At 37.4% G+C, this 17,196-nt stretch overlaps 1 protein-coding gene and 1 long non-coding RNA gene across 3 annotated transcripts in view; one reads left to right on the top strand and one right to left on the bottom strand.

Annotated features, from left to right (window-relative positions):
* The window catches only part of LOC149545897 (uncharacterized), a 178,291-nt gene that overhangs the window by 23,128 nt on the left and 137,967 nt on the right, over positions 1-17,196 (bottom strand). The window lies entirely within an intron of this gene.
* Positions 1-17,196, top strand: part of LOC149545898 (uncharacterized) — a 169,302-nt gene that overhangs the window by 15,402 nt on the left and 136,704 nt on the right. For both annotated transcript variants that reach the window (XM_089790872.1, XM_089790873.1), the window contains exons 2-4: positions 8,212-8,805; positions 8,941-10,125; positions 10,200-10,527. In XM_089790872.1, the coding sequence (XP_089646998.1) occupies positions 8,212-8,805; positions 8,941-10,125; positions 10,200-10,527 (2,107 nt within the window). The remainder of the gene's footprint in view (positions 1-8,211; positions 8,806-8,940; positions 10,126-10,199; positions 10,528-17,196) is intronic.

Genomic DNA, 17,196 nt, shown 5'->3' with positions numbered 1-17,196 from the left:
GAGTTATTCGGTAGTTGCGTGTGTCTCTACCCATTTAGTCGGGTACTCCATTGCTACCACAATGTATCAACACCTTTTAGTTTTGCTCAGATGAAGTCCAATCCCCATCTTTCAAAGAGTTCTTGGCGTGTGAGGGATTCACAGGCATGAAGTCCCTCTTTAATGGTTACCCGGCTCGCTGACATGTGTCGCATGCAACGACCCACTCCTTGGCATCGTTGTATATGGTTGGCCACCATAGTCCTGCTAGAAGTATCTTTTGCGCAATTGTGTTTGGCCCCATGTGTCCTTCTACCAGTCCTTCATGTGCTTCCTTTAATACCTTTGGGATTTCCTCCTCCAGGACGCATTGCCTTAGAATCTGATTAGGTCCCATTTTGTATAATGGCCCATTGATTAATTGAAACGTTCGACTCCTTAGCACCAGTTTCCTTTTCTCATTTGGTGGCATGTCACTCGAAAACTGTCCCGTCGATAGATATTCTCCAATACGTGTGTACCAGGTTGGTAGTACTGTAACATGAAATAGCTGTGCATCTGGAAAATCATCATTAATTCCCTCAGGTGGCTCCCCCTATTTTATTCTTGACAGATGATTTGCACTTAAATGACTTTTCCTTAGTCATACCACGATCTTAAATGTGAACTCCTGCAATAATAGCAACCATCGACTTATTCTTCCTTGAATAATCAGCTTATTTACCAAGTATAACGTGCCTAATGATCTACGTAGAATACAAATAGCGTGGCCAACAAGTAATGTTTGAACTTCTACACTGTGTACACCATCCCTAATGCCTCTCGCTTCGTCATACTATAGTTTTTCTCTACCTTCGATAACAATCTAATTGCAAAATATATTGGATGGTCCAATCCGTGGTCACTGCTCTGTGCCAGTGTTGCTGCGATGGTATAATTTGATGCATCTACATGAACATGAAATTCTTTGTCCCAATTTGGATAGGCCAAAATCGGAGCCATGGCTAATCTTGTTTTCAATCCCTCAAAAGCTTCATTCTGTTCAGCTTCCCATCTGTAAGGTTCACCCTTGTAGGTGAGTTTGTCCAGCGGGTAAGAAACTTTTGCAAAGTTTCTAATAAATCTCCAGTAATAACCGATGTGCCCTAAAAATGACTTTACTTTTGATACATCCGTCAAAGGTGGCATCTCCAAGATTATGCGGACCTTGTTTGGATCCGTCTTCAATCCTTCTTTACAAACTATGTGTCCGAGCAACTTTCCATATGGCACCATGAATCTACACTTCTTTGGGTTCAACGCCAATCTTGCTTGTTTGCAGCTCTCCATGCATTCTCCAAGTGCCGTTATCTATCTGTTCTCAACGCTAAAAATTGACCAGTCATCTAGGAACGCTTTAAAACTTCCGACAGAGATTTTATCAAATATGTGTAAGATAATCCTTTAGAATGTTGTCGGGGCATTACACAATCCGATTGACATCCTGTTGTATTCACATATGCCATCTTCTATAATGAATGTTGTTTTTAATTTGTCCTCCTCAGTGATGGATATTTGATTGTACCCTGAGAATCCGTCCATGAATGAATAAATCTCATGCCCCGCTACTTCCTCCAAGATGCTATCCGTAAATGGTATCGGAACGGGTCTTTAATTGTTACCGCGTTTAGACATCGGAAGTCAACACATATTCTTATTTGTGTTGTGTCCTTTTTCAGGGATATCACGATCAGTGATACCCACTCACTTGTCTGCACTTTAAAAATGATTCTTGCCTCCATCATCCTATTGATTTATTCTGTGACCCGTGCTGCATAGTTCTTATTCATTCGGTATGACCGCTTCCGTACGGGTATTGCACCTTCGATCAATGGTATCCGGTGGACACATAGCTTTAGTGGCACTCCTTTTAAGTCTTTATACGTCCAAGCAAAAACATCTTTGTACTCCATGAATATTTTGAATGCTACTGCCTTCAGCACTGGGTTCCAATCATCTCCTACAAGAATGTTTTTCGGATTTTCCTCATCACCCAAGTTCATTGTTTTCACCGTAGGCTCTTCATACTTTATCGGTTTATCTTTGCTGAATGTATGGGCCAATGTTTCATCCACCTGCGCTTCTCCCTCCTTTAGTTCATTGTACTCCTTCGAGAACTCATTTCTTCCTTTTTCTTTCTTGACACCCAACATATTGTAGCTCGGAAAGAGCTCATAATCTTCCATCTGCCAGTGTAGCAATCCGTTCACCGAATCTAAGTCATCATCAGTCGACCCTCCTTCCAAACTCAACACCCCTTCTTCATCTGGTTCCATCCTCTTTTTTCCTTCGTCATCACTCTCGCCTTCGCTTTCTGAGTTTGACGACGTTGCCTCTTCCCCTACCATTTGTATATGCAAATCAATTATGAATCTTCTGCCTCCTCGCTCCATGGATAGGGTGTTCCATTTCCAATCATGTTTTACCTTTGCTTGCACCAACCACCCCCGTCTAAGGATGGCATCGTACCCTCATCTCTTCAGTGGGATGACCACAAAATCTAGTAAAAATGGTTGTCCCAATTGTTACCTGCTGTGTCATCAAGGTTCCCAATGGTTTTATCCAATGCTGATCTGCCGTAACTGGAAAGTAGGTGGCCACAGCATTGGTTGTCCTAGCTTTTTCCAAATATCTTCCGGTAGCACGTTCACACCCGATCCTCCATCTACAATTGTATCCGTCAACACAATACCCAGAATGCCCATCTCCACTATTGTCAAGTGTCTTCCTGTTGTAAGTGCCAGTAGCATCAGGTCTGTTGCCATTGTTCCCTTATTATCCCTTGCTTCCTCTATCACTCTCGGGGACAGTGTCATTCATAATAGCCGTACGCAATTGTGTTATCGTGAGAAGGTCGTCATTTAGTATAATAGGCACTTCTGTTTGCATTATCTGCCTCATCATGTTTTCTTCTGCCAAGTTCGTTTTCGAAGTTTCGACAGTGTCTTTGACTTGTGATTTCTCTGCTTTCATCTGCTTTTCTATCGCTGTTCGTGCTTTTTTTAGCCTCTCTTTCTCTTCTTCTACATTCGGGTATTTCACTTTCTTCGCTTGCTTCCGTGTAACTGCCAGTAGTTTCTCATCACACATTTCAATGCTTAATATATTTACCCCTTATTTTGGACATTTTGCATCATTTGCATAGTAGTTGTGGCATCTCCTTCGTAGTATAGTCCCTAGCGAAGTGGCCCCAAAGATTGCATGCCCGACACTATATCATCGACCGTCCACTCGCATCGTATTGTATTCGACTCTGGCCTCCATTGTTATTGTTGTTGTTTCCATCCCTTCCGCATCTATTATTGTTGCAATATACCCTCGAAGTTGCATCGTTGCTTGTGTTATTGCTGTTGGACACTTCCTGTGTTAGTAACACTTGCAAGTGTCCTTTTGATTTCATGTTAAACGGGCACTCTTTTAGGAAATGTCCCGCCACCTGACAGATGTCACAAAACTGTTTCTTCGGGCATGAGCCCTTAGTATGGCCATCTTTTTTACAATCTGTGCACCATAGTTCTCCCTTCATTATGTCTAGATTCTTTTTCAAATTTCTTAAATTCTTTCATCATTTGAAGCATATCTTTCTGTAATGCTCGTACCTTCTTGTTTGATTCCTTGTCACTATTGCTACTTTAAGATGATGAATCGTCTGAATCCGAGGATTTATGCTTTTTCTTCTTACTTGTCTTTTATTCACTTTCTAGATCCATTGCACGACTATATGCAATTGGTGTACGACGCAGGTGGTACAATTTTCATCTTTTTTTTCAAGGCTGGCCATAGCCCCTCCACAAACCATCGTTTTTTCAAACCGTCGGCTAGTTGACTTTCCATCTTCCCAACCAACTCTTTCAATCGTCTGGCATAGGCCTAGACTGTTTCATTCTTCCCTTGCTTAGTACTATATATCTCCGCTACTATTTCATTATCATCTTGAAGCAATCTGAACTCTGCTATGAACTCTTTTCTAACGAAGAGTTCACTCCACGCTCGTGCTCTCTCGGCACTTTGAGCCGTGTTAGTTGCTTCCCTTCTCTTCGAACACTCTCCTGTCGGCGTATACAGGTGAAAGAACTCCTCCTTTGTTTCTTCCACCAAATTTAATTGTTGTCGAGTTTCCTCCACCAATTCCTCAACACTCCTTTGCATACTGGGTGAGTGCACTCCCTCTCTCTGTGCCTCTTCACCCCTTCGGTGCCTGTCAGCAATTTGCTGAAGCTTCTGCCTGCGCTCTGCTTGTTGTGCTAAAATTAAAACTTCTTGTGCTATACGTATTTCATCTTTGTCTTTTACCTTGTTCCTATATTTGTTAAGCAAATTCGACATTAATCTTCATCACATTCCTTCGTTCCAAGTTCGTTTGACAACGGTGCCAAATGTTTACTGTACGAGGGTAAAAAAACTTAGCACATGCAGTATAGCATGTTACAACACAGAACAGATACTTTATTCATATATGCACTCAATGTTTACAATCGAAATACAATGATTACAATGATGATCCAAAGTCCATCTCGGATGGTGTACATATACCTTCCCAAAGGGGTGACTTAAGCATCATGCGCCCGTTCGGATACTAATCTACCTGTCGGCTACAATATAGATTTTACTGACAACAAAATATATTACTAAATTTGTTATGTGTATTTTAGCCCTCTTTTTAACATTTTTTAATGCAAAAATTTAGACTAATGACAATTTAAATGATTTTTTGGAAAGCATGATAGCTGAAGACACTTGAGATGGATGATCACAACCTTGTGGAGCAGATGATAGTACCATCAACATACTAGTACTAGATAGATTTCTGATTTTTGTTTACTGTACTAAGCTTGTTCATTTTTGTTTTCATATCGACAATCTAGCATTAAATTATACTTTTTTGAATTTAAAATTTGAATATGTAATGATAATCTGAACAATTATCAATTTGATATGATGACGATCATATGCAATATTCGGAAAACAAGTATGACTATGAGATACAGTAATGTGATTATGTGAGTTTTGAAATATTTGAATCTATATTAACGTGACATTACTATTATTATTAACTTTAGTCTTTTAGTTTTACAATATTACTATTTTGTATTTAGTATTAGCCTCTTTAAACTATTAAGAAAAGATTGCCGTCTCCAAGTACCCTCGTCTCCTATTTTTAAAAAATTATCGTACCGGTACTGGTACCAGTACCAGAGATCTCCAAGTCTCTTGGTGACCTTGGTTGAAATATAAATATTGACTTTTCTATAGCTATGAGATTCATACCCATACTATCAACCTTTTCTCTACTATTTACTATCTCTTGGAAGATTGGAAAATGCTTGGAATCTCAAAATTACAACAAGAAAACAAGTCTGCAGGCCCCCAACACCTCTAATGCAAACATATAACCACCATATGCATTTGTATAAATGAATCTAAAAATTGAACTTGTAGCTAATATAACAGGCACAATTAACCTCCGATCTCATCACTCGACTTAGAAGCTACTGCGAATGATTATGTCATAGTCAAATAGATTGGAGTTGACTAGAGTTGGACATCTATGGGCAAGATCTGAATGATTATTGAAGGGACATCCAAATCTTTTGCATATGATTCTGGACCATTCTTGATAATTTTAATGAAATCCACCGCCAATCACATTACCAACTCCACACAATCAATGAAGGGGCTTTGGAGTAAGATCAGCTGATTCACAAAATGTGGAATCCAAACTTAAATCTACTGGTCAATGTGGATATAGCTTGATTCAAATAGAGAATCCCGATCGAAAAAGAAAGAGGAAATGCTGGTAAGATGGATTCCTTGCATTCAATTCATGCACTAGATCCTTCCTATTGACAATAGTTCAAGTGCAATCAGATGGGCCTGAATAAAGAAGAATTGCTCAGCATGAAAGAAAGTTAGTGATCTGTAGAAAACACAAACTAGGAGGTTGTTTACCGTATAGGGTAAATAGATTAATGTACACAGACAATGAACAAGAACAACATAACTCTTTCTATTATTCGCATATGCCAAAGACATTACATTATTCTTATGATGATCACAATGATTTCCCATGGTGTACATATACTGTTCCGAAGAACCTTCCCAAAGGGGTCCGTCGGCTACATAATAAATAATTACCATCTACATGCTAATCTACCCATTGGCTACATAATATCTACCAATGACATCGACCCATCGGCTACACAATATTTATCGACGACAGAGGTAAATGGATACAAGCCTCAGTATACCGGTCACCACCCAATGGGCCACAAAGAGTAAAGGCAGACCAGAACGACATATTTGGATAGACATAGAAAACTGGAAAATGTACCTGGCAGTACAAACTGCAAAAACTGCTGGCTGCTATGAAAAGGTTAGAGGAATCTGATCAATGGGCTTGCCAAATGATAAATAGGCCAAATATTTCACTCACATCCATGTCGGCAATCTGGCTGGTGATTAGAGTGGACACAAGTTCGGACAACATTTGCATTTTACAATGCGGGTAACTTAGAAAATGAAACCCTCGTAGTAAATGGAGTCTCTGTATTCAACTCTACGATCAGGGGCAGCCATGATAGTTTTGTTGCCTTCTCCTGGCCAAGTGTTGTCATTGCCTTCACAGTTATCACATTACATGCTGGAAACATTTCCTGCTGCCTGATTGATCAGAATTCCAACCGTCGGTATTATTATATCATAAAGCACTAAAACTCCTAATCTGGTTGTACCTCAACTGGAGGTATCTCCAAATACTGTGCTATGATATCATATCAGAAAATTGAATACCCAAAGATTGCCTTCATATTTCATAATGAGGGACATTTATAGAGAAATATGTTTGCAACCCAAATTGTATTTGGCACTAACAGGTTAAACAAATTACTAACAGACTTAACAAGTATTTTAAGTTTTTTTGTATCCCTGCAGCTCAGTTTTTTTGCATGTGTGTCAGATCCGTGCAAAGCCACAAAACTAGGGGGTTCTTTCTGTGCCATGTTCTTTCTCTCCTTAGCATTCTGAGGAATAAAAGAGAAAAGTTATTTCCTTGTTTCTTTAGAAGAATGCATGAAATTTTGCATATTTTTATAATTGTAAATAGGCTCATGCCCTGTACCAATAAAAATCACCATTTCCACCTCTTTTCCGTTATGCACCTCATGTAAAATCTTCTTACCGCTATGAATGATTGTTTCTCATTTCCTCTGTTTCTGTGCTGTGTTAACTGGGATTGTAAGGCAACTGTGGATTTTGTCTTCTTGTTTAGTGTTTGTCAAATCTCAACTTACACTTCTAGGAGTTGTTATAACAAAGAACTGTGTGGGTTCTGTTTCCAATTCCTCTTGGCTCTTTGTGCTATTGTGGGCAGGAAGAAACACTTGTAAACCTTGGTGTATCGCCATTTCCATTTCTGCCATCTTTTCTCATTTCTCCCTGCAAAAATCAGTAAAATTTGATTAGGGTTTTAGATGTTATACTATTAGGTTGGATCAGCTCTCTGTCTACAGATTAGAAAGGAAGTTAAACTTCTATGGAGGCTTGATCACATTTGCAAGGTCCCACACCTTGAAAACACTCCCATTGTCTTATTGGAATGCTGAAACCGTTCAACAATGTGCAATTTCATGTGATAACACCCACGATGAAAAACATAATCACATTGACACAAGTTGCCCAGTTGAGACGAAACATAACAATTAGCCGAAATCTATAATTCTAAGACTCAGGAGCAATATAGACAGTGATACTTATTTGTGTCCTTGATCTGTAATTTGGCATTTATTTTTTCACCTGGTACATATCAACTTTGACTTAAAAGAATATCCTGCACATAATAGTAGACATTTCTGTTAAATCTATGTTTTACTGTTTTAGTCTTCATTATTATTATCTTTTGTTTTGTCTGACAATCTGGTATGTGGCTTTTTCCCAAGTTTTATATGTTTAATAAATGACCAAATAACAATGGAGCTTGCGTACTTGTGTTACAAACAATCTTATGAGATGAGTTTTGAACAAATTTATGCTTTTTTGATTCACCTTACATATACATGTAAATGGTAACAAATCCATCAGAACAGTAGCTTTTGAGCATACAAATGAACTTGCCTTAGCAAATTTTAGTTATTGCCATGTTGGATTGAGAAAAAAAGAGACTCAAGTGGTAGTTGAGATCATTTCCTGTTTTTTCAGGTTAAACGCATTCCAGATAATTTTAGGTCTGTAGAAGAATATCTTGGGTCATTTGTTTGGCCGCTGATAGAAGAAACAAGGGCACAACTACAACAGAGTCTGGAGTCTATTTCTGAAGCACAATATACAAGAATAACATTTGATGAAAAGACATGCCTATTAGAAGGTGAATTAAGTGAATATACTGTTGTTTTTGAGAAGGAAAATGATATGGGAGGACGGGAGGATCAAATAAAAATGAAGTGGAAACCAAAAGACATTCTAATAATATCAACCAAATTATCTGAGAATCTGGATGATTTCCATGATGAGTATTTGTTAGCTGTAGTCTGTGAGACTTGGCAGGATGAGACCAAGGATGACACAGACAATGGATTGCTAGATACACCTCTGAATGGGTTGAAGGTAAAGTTATATCTGCGGAATGGACATCCCTTCACATCAGAAAAATACTCTATGGAAACTAAATATTTTGCCATTTATCTCGGTAGTATCATATCATGTTTGAGAATCTGTAAAGCTTTACACGTTCCCTTGCAAGAGGAGGAAATGGATTTGACCATGCTCAAAAAAGCAATATACTTAAATTTGGAGGTAAGTGTTTGGAGTAATTTGAGCTTTAAACATTTTGGTAGTGCTTTTGTTTGATCATGGATTATGAAAATTTAAAGTGTATTGGTTGGACAGAAGTTGGAAAAATTGTGCTAACCAGACATTGACAATTTGTAGGATTGTAATGAGGCCAGTGCAAAAGTGAAAGAAGACGACTTGGAGAAATTCAGGAGCAAGCACTTCATGTCCCATAACTTGAACAATTCTCAAATATCTGCTGTAATTCAAGTAGTTAATGCTCTCGAGGCTAAACTTTCTTCTGATATAAAGCTTATACAGGGTCCCCCAGGAACAGGAAAAACCTCAATGCTGATCTCACTTCTTTCTATCTTAAGTCATAAGATGTTCAGAGTAATTGTGTGCGCACCCACAAATGCAGCAATATCAGAAGTTGCAGTGAGGTTCTTCAGGATAGTCACAAGTCCATCTGGAAGTTGTCCTAATGAAGATAATAATCCTTGTGTCATGAATTTGGGTGACATTGTATTGGTAGGGAATGAGGAGAGATTTGACCCAGATGGTATTTTTGGATATATTTTCCTTAAATATCGAGTTGATCGTTTATACAACTGTTTCCTGCCACAGACAGGATGGAGGTACAGGGTGATATCTCTTCTTGATTTTCTTGAATCAGCTGTTTCCCAGTATGAAGTTTCTCAAGAAAATTCACAAGAAACAGGCTCGATTGGTTTTCCACAGTATACCAGTCGGAGACTGAAAAAATTAATCCCAGAATTTTGCGAGTGTGCAAGAACATTTATACACGATTTACCTGGGGCCTTTTCAGGAAAACAGGAATTGGAAATTTTGATCAATGTGGTTGAATCTTTCGTAAATCATATCGAAAAAAATAGTGTCAAAGAAAGTATCCTTAGAGAATGTTTTTGCAGTAACAGCGAAGGTCTGGGAGAAGTGGAAGAGCTAGCAAGCATAATTAATGAGAACATGCTTAGTAATAAGAAAGATATAAAGAAGGTTCTTTGTTTGCAGAGGAGTGTGTGTATCCAGTTGCTGAGAAAACATTTATCCAGTGAAACTGGTATTGCCTGCATGGCCCAACAGTTCATGTCGCGTGATACTATAGAGAGTATTTGCTTGTCACATGCAAAATTGATATTTTCAACAGTTTCTTCATCAGCAAAAAGGTGCATGAATGACACTGCACCATTTGACTGCTTGATTATTGATGAAGCAGCCCAGCTCACAGAGGCCGAGTCGACAATTGCATTGCAAATCAAGGGTGTGAGACACACAATCCTTATAGGAGATCCATATCAGTTGCCTGCAACAGTTATCAGCCAGGTTTGTTTCTATTAGGTTACGTTGTAGCTTGTTTGGTTCAGTTATTTAATTGTTTTACTTGTATTGTTTGTCAGATAGCCCAGAAAGCAGGATACGGTAGAAGTCTCTTTGAGAGATTACATCAATTGGGGCATCCACTCCATCTTCTCAACACACAGTATCGCATGCATCCATCTATAAGTCAATTCCCAAATATGGCGTTTTATGGAAATTCTATATTGAATGGTCCCAATGTTAAAATGGAATCATATGACAATGCATATATTAAGTCTGAAATGTATGGAACATATGCTTTCATTAATGTAGCAGATGCAAGAGAAGAAGATGACGATTTTGGTAAGAGCAAGCGGAATGTTGTCGACGCTGGTGTTGTCTTGCATATACTCTCTAAACTGTTCAAAGGTAATCTTTACTTTTTGCCTGAACCATAAGCTTACTGATATGTTAATTATTTTTCACATTCAAACAGTAGATGATGGTGGTCAGTACTGATTTTCTTCATTTATAAATATTTGTTGTTGTTCAATGATTCTCTACTCTTATTGAGAGGTATCTTTTTAAGTGCAGTTTAAAAAAAATTGTTGCCCTTGTTATAGCGTTAAGCGAGCCTTAAGATGAAAAAAAAAAATTAAAAAAAATTGCTGAGATTGTGGACATGGTAATGAAAACATAGGAGGAATGTCAATCCACAATCTTGTAGATTCCTGTTATCTAGTTAGAAAAGTTGTACAAATGGCGATTCCATAAAATTAAAAACAAATTTTATTGAGTGCAATATAAATTAGTTGTCTTTGATCTTGCTGAAAATCTTTTATTTAAGTCTATTCTATTATACTAAACTATCTATAAGTAGCAAGTCTATTTTAGTAAACTGAACTCCCTTAAGTAGGGTAATTGTAGATGTGGTCGTGGAGAAATTTTGAATCAACAAAATGGAAAAAAATAATAATAATGATGATTAAATTGAATTAAATTGTATTTTGATTATTATAAAAATAAATCTATAAAATCTAAACATTGTAAGAATTTAAAATGTTATACATAAAATATATTCTTATAAAAATTTAATATTATTTGGAAAATGAAAAACTTTTTATAAATGCAAATTTTTAAGAAACAAAATCTAAAAATCAAATAATAAGTAGAGATATTTTTTAGAAGTTCAATTATAATATTATGATATGTTTCAAGTAATTTAAGTTTTTATATAGTAATAGAGATTCTTTGTTTTCTAGTTAAATTCATTGTCATATATTATTGCTAACCAGCAAACATTGAAGCTAAAAAAGGAAGATTATAAAGAAGTATTTCATAGTAAATAGATTTACAATATAGAAAACCTTCTTCAATTAAAAAATGTAAATAAAATTAAAATACAGAAATATTCTTTAGTTAAAAACTAAGTAATTCAAACTTTTTCCATAAATCAAATGTAAAATCATAACAAAGCAACTATCGTTATTCAATAAAAAAATTTCCAAAACAATTTCAATTCAAATGTAGTTTTCTTCAAAATTCAGTGTCAATTATTACCCATCTGTAAAATCTTTATGAACCATTCTGATTGAATGAATGCTTTTTAATGACATCCACGAGACCAAAGTAGGTTTAAGGAACCGAAGATCAACCGCACTAGGTAATTTCCGAATTCCTTTCCATTTCTAATCTTTTGGTATATATCTTAACCAAAAAACCATAGTTTGCTTTATCTTATCCCCTTCAAATAAACTATGCATGTTGTCCGCCCTCAAGATGACATCATAGAGAGATTGGATGTTGTCGTATGCCCCACATTTTGAGAGAAAATGCCATTCCTTCTCAACCGCTAAAGACCTGCAAAATATGCAAGTTCTTTGCTCCCAGGTCTCTTTGGGCCTCTTCCATGTTCTCCTCTGGCACTTGAGGTGATGAGATTCCGTCCTTAGTTGTGCCACTAATAACCTTGCCTTTCCTTTAATAGCAGCCCCAAGGTACGCTTTTTCGCCAAGTTCCCTAGTTGGATTAAATCCTTTAATATTATGGGCTTTTTTTCTACTCATATTATTGTTTCACATAGCATTGTGTAACTTCCCTCTGAGAAACTTTCTTATGTCCACATTTGTGTTTAGGCAATCTTGTAAGTTGATGTTCCATTTAGCCAACCATTTAATGTTTTGCTTCATCCATGTTTTCTTCCTTCGGTTAAGAGCCTCTCCTTTCACAGTTTTCGGCCAACGATGATCCTGCATGTTTTTCTTCTTTAAGTAACTAAGTAACCGGATTACTGCTGAAGCCTCTTATGGAAAAACCCCGGCCCTAGCCATAAGAATTTCATAAGGCACAAAACTCTTGACTTTGAGATTGCTTGTGAGTAATTGTTTCTGAATTCTCTCTATTTGTCTCCACCCCCATTTTGACACGCTGCCCCCCCACACCTCACAGCTATAAAGAACCACTGGTGTGACCAACAAACCAAAGAGAGTTTTCTTGGTTTTCCAGTCCCATAGTTCCTCTGTCCTGCATCTATTTTGGAGTAAAAATTAAGCTTTCTAGCCCCCTTGAATCCTTTTTGGTCTACAAGTTTCCCAACTGAGTTTATAATGGAAGCCAATCCCAAGATATTTGTATTCTTTCACAACCAGCGGTTTGCCTTCAAACAATAATTTGATGTTTTTCTTCTCTCCTTAAGAAAATATCGTTACTTTAGTTTTATTAATATTCACTTGCATCCCAACTTCTTGACAGAATTGCTCTTAGGCCCCTAAATGATCTCTTAGCCCCTGTGCCGTTTTTGAAATCAAAATAAGATCATCAGCATACAAAAGAAGCTTCACCATGTACCTTGCCAGGTGAACACCCTCTTGTTAGTGTAGCTTTTTATTTTTCCTATTTTGCTAGGTTTTTCCTACACTTTTAATAATCTCGCTTAGGTTAATAAAGCATGTTTTATTAGGTGAATGGTTGTGAGGTGTCACCTTCCTACATGTGAGCATCCATTAGCTATCTTGGGAAGATACTTTGCTATCTTTAGTCCGATAGATGGTTGCTCCTCATTGGTTGGTGTTGCCACCTCCTCCCTCTTCCTAGCCTATATAAGCATGCTACCTGGCTTGTTTTTGCATCCTCTTAATGTTATTTTGCTTCCAGCATTTGCATTACTCTCTTGGAGACTAACTCTATGATGCTATTTTGATTTTGTATCATTTGCATTCATAGTTTAGATATTTATTCTTTGCACTAGTTTTCTGAGTTATTAATCTTATCAGATTCTAACATGGTATCAGAGCTTTTCTATGTGCAAGAGTAGATTTAAGTTTCCTTATTTGAGAGATTCGGGGGGGGGGGGGGGGCGGGCGGGGCTAATAAATTTTATTGTAGTTTTTTGAAAAACGAAGTATACTCTTCTCTTGCATCTTTGGATGATCTTGAGAATTAGAAAAGTTTTGACAAAAACGATTTTTCTCTAGAATTTCAATCTCAAATCTAACAACCAACTTGCATATTTGGAGTTTTCAATCAGTATTGCAGGTTCCAGCATGCTATTGATGGACTTAGGAAGCTGATCCAACATCTGCATGTCATATTTTGGTTGCTGGGGTCGTTTCTTGATTTTTGGAGCCGTTTTTTACTTAGTTACCGGATTCGTGCCCTAGAGGCCGGATCCGGATTCGTGCTTGGATTCGTGCAGATCCGGGCAGGATCCTTGTTTTACACAGTGGATTCGTCCGGATTCGTGGGCCATGAATCCTGACGAATCCACTGTGTAAAACAAGGATCCTGCCCAGATCTGCATGAATCCAGACACGAATCCTCAAGGATCCAGCATGAATCCTCAAGGATCGACAGGTTCAAGTGAGTCTAAATTATTTAATATGACTTTTTTAAATATATTTTTTGGCTTTCTAGTGCTAAAATGACCTTTTTATGCATTATATATACTAATAAATGAGAGAAATAAATAAATAAATAAATAAATATATATATATATATATATATATATATATATATATATATATATATATATCTATTACTAGTTGGGGCTTGGGCAAGATCAAATATATATATATATATATATATATATATATATATATATATATATATATATATATATATATATATATATATATAGATTCACGAATCCTCCACGAATCCTAATCGGGAAAAAAAAAAAATCACGAATCCACGGATCCGATTCACGTGCCCGAATCGGATTCGTATCCCGAATCGGTAACTAAGGTTTTTTACTATTAAAGGCGTTTGATTTACACTACAGCAACATCTTCTGTACATCAGCAAGAAAAACGCTTTCTGGGTTTTGTTCGCAGCCCCGAAAAACCATCTGGGTATCTTTTAGATTTTGCATGCAATTTATATATTTTGCAGGATCGAGTGTGGAAAGCTACAGCCTTGGCCGTCGCAAAATTGAACGCAGTTTTCAAATGTCTCGTTCTTGCTCATACGAACTCCTATTTTGACGATTCTTGTTATGACCTTGGCTTATTTTTTGTGCTCTATCCACTAGTGGAGTTGTTTTTTGATTTTCATGCATAAATTTTCCAGAAATTGCAGATTCTTGGCCGTAACTATGCACAGTTCTCGTTTTGGAAACTTCAGAGGATCATAACTTTCTCATACGACTTCGTATCAAGGCGATTTTTTTTTTGAAAGTGCATGATTTTTCGAGTAGATCACAGTGGTGCTATTTGTTTCCTTGATTATTGTGCCTAAATTTCACTTTCAACATATGCTCTTCATGAGGGTTTGTAATGCATTGAAATCAAGACCACCAAGTATTTCTTTTTAGTGGTAGTTGTAAACGCACTAAAATAAAGTGCCAAATCATATTTCTTTGGGGGGGTTCTTTGATTGAGTAAAAAGGGGGGGCATTGTCGTGGTTGTGTTCTCTTCTTTTTAGCATTTCTTCATCATGGATCAAACAAATATGCCCATCCTAACTCCATACAATTACTTTGAGTGGAAATCATGCATGCCAATTCACTTAAGGAAAGTTGGATTAAATAGGACAACTATGGGACTTGAAACTGAACCTGCTAAAGATGAAGATAAGCCTAAGTGGTTTAACAAATGTGATGAGGCATATGGAACATTGTGTTTGTCTGTTTCTCCTGACTTGCTATTTCACATTGAGTCTTTGGATACACCAAATGAAGTATGGACAAAGCTAGAAACACTATTTGGCACACAAGATTCAATGAGGGGTCATATGTTGGAAAATGAATTAATTAGTTTAAGTCCAGGAAATTTCAACACAATCCAAGATTTCTTCACCAAATTAAAATCACTAAGGCTGCAGTGAAAACAATGTGGAATTGAAAAGAAAGATGAACAACTGATTTTTAGTATTCTCTAAGCTAAGTTCAGTATATTCTGTGTTTGTCTCTACCTTCTATGCTACTAAGGGTGCACTTGGTACTCAATTCACCATGCCATCTCTAGATGATTTTGCTGTCAATCTCACTCGAGAACAGGACAAGCTAATCCAGATGGGCACTCTTAAGTCCTCTAAGTCACGTGCCTTAGCAGCCAACCAAGGCACAAAAGAACAAAAAGGACAAAGTAGTAACAACAATAGTAAGGATGAGAAACAAAATAATAGTGAGGAAAAGAAGGATCAGATACCAATTGCTTCAAAAGCAACTATTGATACCTCATCCTCTAAGGGCGATAAGCCTAAGAAAGAAAAGGTTAAATGTGCCTATTGTAAAAGACTCGGTCATGATGAATATAAATGTTTGAAGAAACAAATTGATCACTTGACATACATTCTTGAGAAGAATAATATTAGTGTTCCTGAGTCTATCAAACAAAGTTCTAATGAAGAGTCTAATAAGGCAAAAGAAAACAACAAACGGAAAGGAAAGGGCAAGGCTCTTGTTGCAGTTGCTTCCTCACCATCCACTTGGGTTCTTGATTCGGGTGCTTCGCACCACATGGCTTCATCTAAGGAAGAACTTGCATCCTTGGAGCCATGTACTATGCCTTCTATTTTGATGGGTGATGACACTCCTGTTGAGGTGTGTGGGAGAGGGTCTATTGATGTGGGGATGGCACATTCCATGATGTTCTTTGTGTACCTTCATTATCAACCAATCTTCTATCAATATACCAGATCACTCACACAGGTTCAGGCAAGCGGGTTGAGTTCACTCCTGATTCAGTGGAGATACGTGAGTTGCATAGTGATTCTGTAGTTGCAGTTGGGAGAGCAGATCATCAGTCACGACTCTATCTGTTTTCTCACTTTGTTCCTGATCCTCCTTCATCTGTTTTGCTCACTCACTCTAATGATGTGAGTAAATTATGGCATGAGTGGTTTGGCCATCTTAACTTTCACTATTTGCATCAGCTCAACTAGCAGAGCATGGTTACAAGGTTTCCTTCGGTTCAATTCTCAGGAGGTGTGTGCCAAGGTTGCATTCTTGGTAAGCATCCGAAGGAAAAGTTTGACAAAAGTAAGGCATGGAGAGCTTCACAGATACTAGAGTTAGTTCACAGTGATTTGGCTGGTCCATTTCAACATCCTTCTTTTAGTAGGGCCTGATATGTCCTCACATTCATTGATGACCTTTCTCGATATACATGGGTGTACTTTCTCAAGCAGAAGTTAGAGGTATTTGATCATTTTCAAGACTTTAAAATTTTTGTAGAAAAGCAATTTGGGAAAGCCATCAGGGTTTTGCGCACAGACAATGGTGGTGAGTATGTCAACTATCGGTTTGAAAGATTTTGCGCTTCAGAGGGGATTGATTTACAACATTCAGTTCCATACAATCCTCAACAAAATGGTGTTGCAGAACGAAAGAATAGATCCTTGAAGGAAATGGCAAATTGTATGATTCACTTTAGATCTCTTGCACCACAGTATTGGGTAGAAGCCATTAATTGTGTTTGTTATATCCAAAACCGTGTTCCTCACCGAATCTTGAAGGGAGTTACTCCTTTTGAAGCTTGGAGCGGTCGGAAACCATCAGTTAAGCACTTTCGAGTTTTTGGCTCCCTTGCATGGGCCCACATTCCTACAGAGAAACGTAAGGCCTTGGATCTGCAAAGTAGACTTTGCATATTTGTAGG

Source organism: Cupressus sempervirens, chromosome 7, assembly GCF_028749045.1.
Source record: "Cupressus sempervirens isolate cs-2001-9-10 chromosome 7, ASM2874904v1, whole genome shotgun sequence".
NCBI lineage: Eukaryota > Viridiplantae > Streptophyta > Pinopsida > Cupressales > Cupressaceae > Cupressus > Cupressus sempervirens.
Note: the sequence above shows the minus strand (reverse complement) of the source record. Positions and strands in the feature narration are given on the sequence as shown.